The sequence below is a fragment of the Melospiza melodia genome, chromosome 10 (assembly GCF_035770615.1).
Source record: "Melospiza melodia melodia isolate bMelMel2 chromosome 10, bMelMel2.pri, whole genome shotgun sequence".
Classification (NCBI taxonomy): domain Eukaryota; kingdom Metazoa; phylum Chordata; class Aves; order Passeriformes; family Passerellidae; genus Melospiza; species Melospiza melodia.
The window spans coordinates 25,485,813-25,493,283 of record NC_086203.1 but is presented as its reverse complement, the minus strand read 5'-3'; the positions used below and the strand labels follow the sequence as shown (position 1 = coordinate 25,493,283).

General features: G+C 49.4%; 1 protein-coding gene across 29 annotated transcripts in view; it reads left to right on the top strand.

Moving 5' to 3' along the window:
• The first annotated feature begins 902 nt into the window (after positions 1–902).
• The window catches only part of MAGI1 (membrane associated guanylate kinase, WW and PDZ domain containing 1), a 329,783-nt gene continuing 323,214 nt past the window's right edge, over positions 903–7,471 (top strand). For all 29 annotated transcript variants that reach the window (XM_063164965.1, XM_063164949.1, XM_063164967.1 and 26 more), the window contains exon 1: positions 903–1,188. In XM_063164965.1, coding sequence (XP_063021035.1) covers positions 903–1,188 — 286 coding nt within the window. The remainder of the gene's footprint in view (positions 1,189–7,471) is intronic.

Genomic DNA, 7,471 nt, shown 5'->3' with positions numbered 1-7,471 from the left:
GTCTTTCCAGCTTCTAAACAATTACACGAGGACAGAACAACGTGAAAACATTATTAACGTCTCAAATTCGAGCACTCAGTCAAAAACCGGAGTGGAGAACGGAGAGTAGGAGCGTGACTTTCACTCAGCCTCATGCAAGCACTTTGATACCATTTTAATGACGAACTTGTGCAAGTTTTTCCTCAGGACTTTTACTTTGTGTCCTCTCCTGTAACAACCATCTGGAAAGCGCAAGGTAAGAAGTGATCGCAGCTAACTGTGAAAACCTTAGAAATCCTCGCGGGAAAGCACAGATCTGCCATCCCCCGTCCCATAGAGCATCTCCGGGGGCAGGGGCAGAGCACAGACGATTCCAGCTGGGGGTTCACCCTCAGCACGGCCCGGGGGGCGCGGGCACCGCTCTCTCCTTAGGGGAAAGCGGTCGGTGGGCGCGGGGAGGAGCCGGGGCCGCACGTGGGCCGGGGGGGCCGCGCCGGCCGGGCCGTGCCGGGGGCGGGGAGCGGGCGGGGGCCGGGCCGTGCCGGGGCGGGCCGTGCCAGGGCGCCTGCGCCGGCGGCGCGGAGCGCGGCGGAGCGGGACGGACCGAACTGGAACAAAACAAACGGCGCTTTGTACCGCCCGAAAGGCTCCGCGCCCCGCGCAGCGCCCGCGGAGAGGGGGCGGCAACACCGCGCGCCTGCCGGATTTGCTTTTTCAGCGCTTTTAAATTATTTTTAATTTTATTTAATTTTTTTTTCTTGATAAGAGGGGAGAAGGGACGGCGCGGAGGGGCGGGCGGGAGGCGGTGCGCGCCCTCCGCGGGCGCGGGGCCGTGCGGGCGGTGATGGCCTGAGCGGGCGGCGGGTCCGCGCCCCCTGCGCACCTGCCGAGCGCGCTCCGCGGGCGCGGAGGGACGCGCAGCCATGTCGCGGGTGGTGCAGAAGAAGAACCACTGGTCCGGCCGGGTGCGGCAGTGCGCGCTGACCCGCGGGCCCGGCGGGCAGCTGGGCTTCGCGCTGCTCGGCGGCGCGGAGCACGGCGAGTTCCCGTACGCGGGCGCGGCGGCGGGGGACGGCGAGGCGGCGCTGAGCGAGGGCGAGCTGCTGCTGGAGGTGCAGGGGGTCCGCGTGTCGGGGCTGCCGCGCTACGACGTGCTGGAAGTGATCCGGAGCTGCAAGGACCCCATCGTGGTGAAAGCCGTCCGACAAGGTGCGAGGGGAACGCGGCGGGACGGGGGGAACTCGCTCCGCGCTCCCCGCGGGGCTGCGGGGCTGGGTGGCCACGGGCGAGCGCGGTGCCGGGGCTGGAGAGCATCAGCCCTTCGACAGGGGCAGCCACGCGTGTGCGCACCTTCGGCGAGGGCACCGATGATGCGCGGGCACCTCCTGGTCCGGAGCCGGCTGCAGCCGCCCCGCAGTGCCTGCCCTGCGCTAAGCGCAGCGAGCAATTGCGTGAGACTTTCCCAAAGGCATCGCGGAGCCGCCAGCGCTCCCTGCGGGGAACCCGCGCTTGTCCCGGGCAGCTCGGTGTCCGGCTGACCCTCGGAGAGGCTGAGGGAGCTTCAGTGCTGGGGGAGTGGGGCAGGGATCCCCTCCTCCAGCAGCTGAGCATCCTTTGGAGCTGCTGAGTGATGAGTGGAGTCTTGTTCTGAAAGTGCAGCGTGTGTTTGCCGGCTGCCAGCGTGGGAAGAAAAAGCTTGGGCTCTCCTGCATCTTCCCTCTCTGGCTGGAAGGCTGCTCAGATTTACCTTTCTTCCCCCTGGTTTGCCCTAGGTGAGGGCACATCCGTGCTGCCAGTCCTGCCGCGCACAGGTGAAGGAACAGACAGGTAGCTCTGCTGTTTGGCTGAGGAAGAGGATAGGAAGAGTCCTCCCATGCCGGATTAAAAAGATGCCACTTCACATCCGTGTACACTCCACAGTCGCTCAACAGGTTAGCTAGCAGGCCTGGCTGATGGGCTTGTGATTTCCAGGACAGGACTTGAATTTAGTGCCAAGAAGCTGTTGGTACTGCCGCAGCCACCGAGGCTGGCTGGACGGGCAGGAGGAGCAGCACTGCAGCTGGACAGCCGGAGGTGTGAGAGGCAGAGGAGCTCCCCGAGGTCAGCTCCAAGTGCAGGAAGGAAGGGAAGTTTTCTTCGTGTTGCCCAAGAGATTCCTTAGGGGAAGATTTATTTGTCATCCAGACGTGAGCATCCTAACTGTGGGGGTTTCGCTCTGGCTTGTGGTGTGAGGGTTTTTTCCCTGTACTTGGTTCAACCCAGCTGGTAGCTGCAGAGAGCATTTCTGGCCAGCTGGCAGGACTGTCACCTGAAGTCTTGTCCCTGGGCTCGCTGATGAGCTGAGATAAAGGGCTGCAGGCACTTGTTTCATCCTTGGGAGCTCCGGAGCCAGAGCAGATGCCAGCGATGGTGTGGAGAGGAGCTGAGCCTGTGCACTGCCCCAAAGCTGAGCCACCACAGCTCAGTGACTTGTTAGTCCCTTCCAGGACTCAGTAGCAGTATTCCAGCAAACACTGTCAAACTCCCAAAATACCCAGATTTTTGTTAAACAAACGCGTGTTTTCCCTGCTGCCTTCACTTTGCTGGGAAGTGGTGAGGGAAACTCAGCCTGCTGGTTTCCCTGCCCAAGTGGGAGGGGGAGAAAAGCATGAAGAAAAGTATGAGGAAATTAGGCAGAGGGTTTTTTTACATACTGATTGTTTTAGCAGAAGTATTAAAATTCAGCTTGTGGTGTTGCAATGTGATCGGTGTTGGTGGGTGAAGGAAGGTGTGTATAAAACCCTGCCCAACCAAACAATTTATGATCAAACTTTTTGTTGTTTTGGAAACATGAGTTAGTGTAAATAAAACATGTCCTGGGAATAAACTGCATGTGACAGGACTTGGTGGTAAATGTGTCTCAGCTCCAGGATATGGTCAAAAGAAAGGGCAGAGAGCTGAGTTTTAGCATGTGGGTTGGGTTTACCTGGAAAGTGGGAGAAAAGGGTTCAAAACCCATCTGTGAGTCAGGGCAGGCACTTAAACCTTGGACTGTTCCCATCCAGAGCTGAGAACCAAGCCCTTGGTTATTGTGGGGTTGTAGTTTCTTCTTTTTTTTTTTTTTTTTCTTTCTCTTTTTTTTTAAGAAATGCTTTATTAGCCAAGAATGCGGAATAGAAATTAATATTTGGTTTTTGAATCACTAAATATTTTTGTGGTCTGGAGAGCCTGTCAATGGTAGCCTGGCATCTGCACGCTGCTCTTTGCAAAGCTCTCCCTCATGTATCAGAATCAGAAGCATGGAAAAGGAGAGTATTTTAATTAAAATTCATTACTTCTGTGTTGATTAAAGATCTGGTTATGGGAATAGCAACTGTCATTCAACAGGAAAAGTGTGGCACTAGAGCAGACAGCCGAGGAGTGTGCAGATAAGATTGCAAACATGTGTTTACATAGTTACCCAGATTTTATTTTTACATGGTAACTTTGTAAAAAGTTACCCAGATTTCCCTTCTCCTCACAGTTCGTAGTTTCTAACTGATTGGTGCTGAAGTGCTGGGGCAATATTAGCCTGGAAATGTATACATTTTATTGCCTGTCTGTTTTGTATGACATTTACAAGGCTGGAAAAACAGGAAATTTACTATAAGTCAGTCATCTGCAAGCATGAGCAGGAAAATAACTGTTCTGACCTTGCACTCGGTGAAAGGGACGAGGATGGAAATGTAGGTGGGACAGGCTGTGCATGGGCTTTGTCATTCAAGCAGAGTTTGGAAACTTACACGTTTGCTTGCAATGTTTTTTTCTTCTTGCTTTTGTGAGTGGTAAGTTTGAAAAGTACATGCAAAAAGGAGGAGCCTCTATGAAATCTCTTAATGGAAATAAATTGGTATTTAATATTGGTCATATGGGATTTTTTGGTCCTTTGCTTACCTTGGGAGAAAGAGTGAAGAAGGATAAAGAAATTGAATGGAGCTTTCCCTTCCTTTGCCCCTTTTTTGCTATGACTTTTGAGAATAAAGCTGTGCCTTTGTAGTTGCCTGTTTTGGGGGAGAGAGACGAAGAATTTTGCTGCCATGTATTTTAGTAACTTTCAGAACTGTCAAATGTGTGAAAAAACCTCAGTTAGCATGTAGTGCTTTTATGACTGACTGTTTTCCATCTTACATCTGTGCCTAAGTTCTGATGAAATTGGCAATTAACTGCTGTGGAGTTAATAAATGCATTTTTATTATTGCTTGGTCAGAGAGTATGGAATTAATAGATTGAATTATAGGAGCAGTGGTCACATATGCTAGTGTAAAGCTGGCATTGCCTTCGCATAGTGATTTCCCAGCTGTACTTTGAATGTTGTAGCTTCCTTGAATACATTTCACATTTGTCAAAATAGCTCACTTTGATAAATTGATAATTGATTTCATTGGATAGATCAGTTATAAAGCCAGGCACACCATTTCTTCTCATGGATCTTGGTTAACAGAGTCCAGCATAAGGGGAGAGAAGTTTGTTGTGCCATCCTCCAAAAGAGAAGATTTAAGACTGTATCTGTAAAAAATAGACCGTGTTTTATTTGAGGCAGGGTATTTGGGTTTTCATTCTCCCTCAATGAGAGATTTCCAGGTTTTTCTGCTCCCTGGTTCGCTGACCTGTGCCAAACCACACCAAGCCAGATGCTTGGTATGGGAAACTGTCAAAGTTAATATGCTTGTAAATTAAATTGGTTTTTCAGTTCTCATTTCAACGCTTTGCTTCCCTGAAAAAGTCTCAGAATCCCAAGCTCCTAATGACCTATTGCTTTGAAACCAGGAGGTGCTGAGAGCAGTTTGTGCAATTCATAATTTTGATAGGACCTTGCAGCTGGGATGATCCCACGGTAGGGAGGAGTTTTTTTGCTTGTGGGGTTTTTTTAGCCCTGTACAGGGCAGACAGGAGCAGGCATGATCCCAAGCAGAAACAGTCACTGTTTACCCAGTGCTATGGGCTGCATTTGTTTCTTTTCAAACATTAACTTGACCCTAAGATAAATCCTGAAATACAGTGCAGTGACTCAATGCTTCAATGTCAGGCTGGCATCTGCTGCACATGAGATGTTAAACTCAGTTACATAAATTCATGTGAACAAAACCAGCCTCTTCCATAAAGTTTCCATGAGCTGGTATTTGAGTATTTTCCTTTTATTTTCCTGAGAGAGCTTGTGGGATAACTTCTGTTTGTTATTTTGGCATTTTTTTGGTAAAACACTTATTAAAAAAAAAGAAGGAAGAGTTGATGCATCTGTAGATTGCTGCGTGTTTGGTGGTTTAGCACACACAGGGGAGCAGAGTGTCACCTTGTGAGTGGTGATGCTGAGCATCCCACGCTCAGTGCCCAAGCCTGGCTCTGCAGAATCCCAGCACTGAGTGTGGAGCAGGGCTTGGGCTGATGTGCTGGGCCAGGGAAGGGAGAGGCTGTTCGAGAGTGAGCTCCTGCTGTTCCCAGTTTACCTCTGCAGCATCACACACGAGCTCCAGAAAGTGTTTTCCTCCAGTCTCTGCTAGCTCAGTGCCAGTGAATTCTCTCAGTCATTTTTCCATCTGACCCAAATTCTTTTTGGACCCAGGTGGGTTTCAAGTGGAGAGAAAGAAGTGCTGTTCTTAGTAGTCATAAGAAGTGCTCAGAGATGTTCTTGTATTCTTGATTTATGAAGCCTGTTTTCAGCTCTGACAACTGGAGTAGTTGTGAACGAAATGTAAAATTAAAAAAGGCAGAATCCCTTCTTCTCTCACTTGGAGCATATTTTGCTACAAATCAGTAGTCTTATTTCTTTAAAGAAGTACTGCACTTAGTAGTCATGAAATGTGTATATCTTGTATTAAAATACTGCCTTGAGCAAGACCTTATCTTTACTGTGCCTGGATTTACAGTGCAGAACTTGCCAGCATTTAGAAGTTGATCCTGCTTGTGGCAGAGCAGTCATCCATCCTCTCCAGCCATGGAGCAGCACCCCAGAGATGGGCAGGAGAGCCCAGGAGCCACATCGTGCCTGTTATAAAAATTTCCAGGAGTTAATGTGATACTTCTCACGGCATGAAAGGGGGCTATGCTTCCCACAATAAAGTTAATCTTTCCACCCATTGAGATGGGACTCCTGGCTCCCTCTTTATGGCCAGTCAGATCACAGAGCAATTAAATCACAATTAGGGTCTAATTATGAGCAGTCATTCAACACCACTGCAAAATAAGATGTTAACACCATCCTGCATGTTGTTCCGTGTTTTTAAGACCGAGTTACAACTCCTGCATGAGTGAATTATTGACCTGCTATCATGAAATTTAAGATTCATCTTCCATGTTAGAAATGTAAGAATTTTGTTTGTTTTTTTTTTTTTTAACAGGTTTGAAAGCCAAACCAGCAGTAGCTCCTTGCATTGCTGGGTTTGGGATTGTCATTTTCTCCCGGTTCAGCTCAGGCTGTGATCATTCATGCCTCTCTTCTGGCTGTTGCTGTATCTCTTGATCTGATGCCTGAGAAACACCCTTGCTCCTTTGGCAGTGTGTGCGTGCACAGGGAAACATTTGCCCCAGGGCAGCTGCATTAAGGTGCAAAGATATTCAGAGCAGCGCTTTAGTGGCTGTGCAGAACTGATGATTTGAGCCCTCTCTCATTAGATTTCAGCCTGGCTCAGTTTGAAGTAATGTGGAAGCTGAGAAGATGCTGCTGCCTCAGGGGCTTTTTTCTATTGCATTAGCAGGGTCTGGGCTGTGGGCAAGGACAGGATCCTTGGGACCTCTCCTGAGGTTTTTAAAAATAATTGGCCAAGTTCTTTATTTGCATTCCTTTGCTTAGCTCCAGACACGAGCTATGCCTGCTAGTTATTTCAGGTGTTTGTATTTTTCCTTTTTCACACTTCCTCTGACTTTGACTGGAACTTGTAAATCAAAGCATTTGGTTTTGATCTTTGTGTGCTGCAAGTGACTTAAATTTCTTGGTGAAAAGCACAGAGCGGTGGTTCTCTAAGAGCAAGTGCCATGAATTTATAGAAGGACTATGAGGAATTTGAGGCAGAATGTTAGCTGAATGTGTAGGGATCCTTGCTGTGAGCACTCAGTGGTACTTGGAGGGCTGGTACTCAAATTCTGCATTGTCTGAGCTCCTTCCAGCTCCCTGTCCCAATTCCTGCAGCAGCAAAATGCAGCTCCTCCTGGTCCATATTTCTCCAGAGTTTTTCTCTAGCTCAGCTGTGGAAAATATTTATTTTTGCCTTTTAGAAAGCGAGTATGAAGTGACCTTTTTGCACCAAGGGCACAGGGCTGGGTCACTGATCCCTGGAGATCCTCTGTGACTCTTGTCACCAGGGGCATCTCCTGCAGGATGGGGACAGCAGCAGCTCCTGAGTGACAGCACTGCTGAGCCTGCAGGAGCAGAAACACCATTTTCACCACTGGCATCATTTCTCTGTCTCTCTGGACACTTGAATGTTTGTTTGCTCAGTCTGTGGTTTGGTCTGTGCCTCAGTGTGGCTGTGCTGTGACA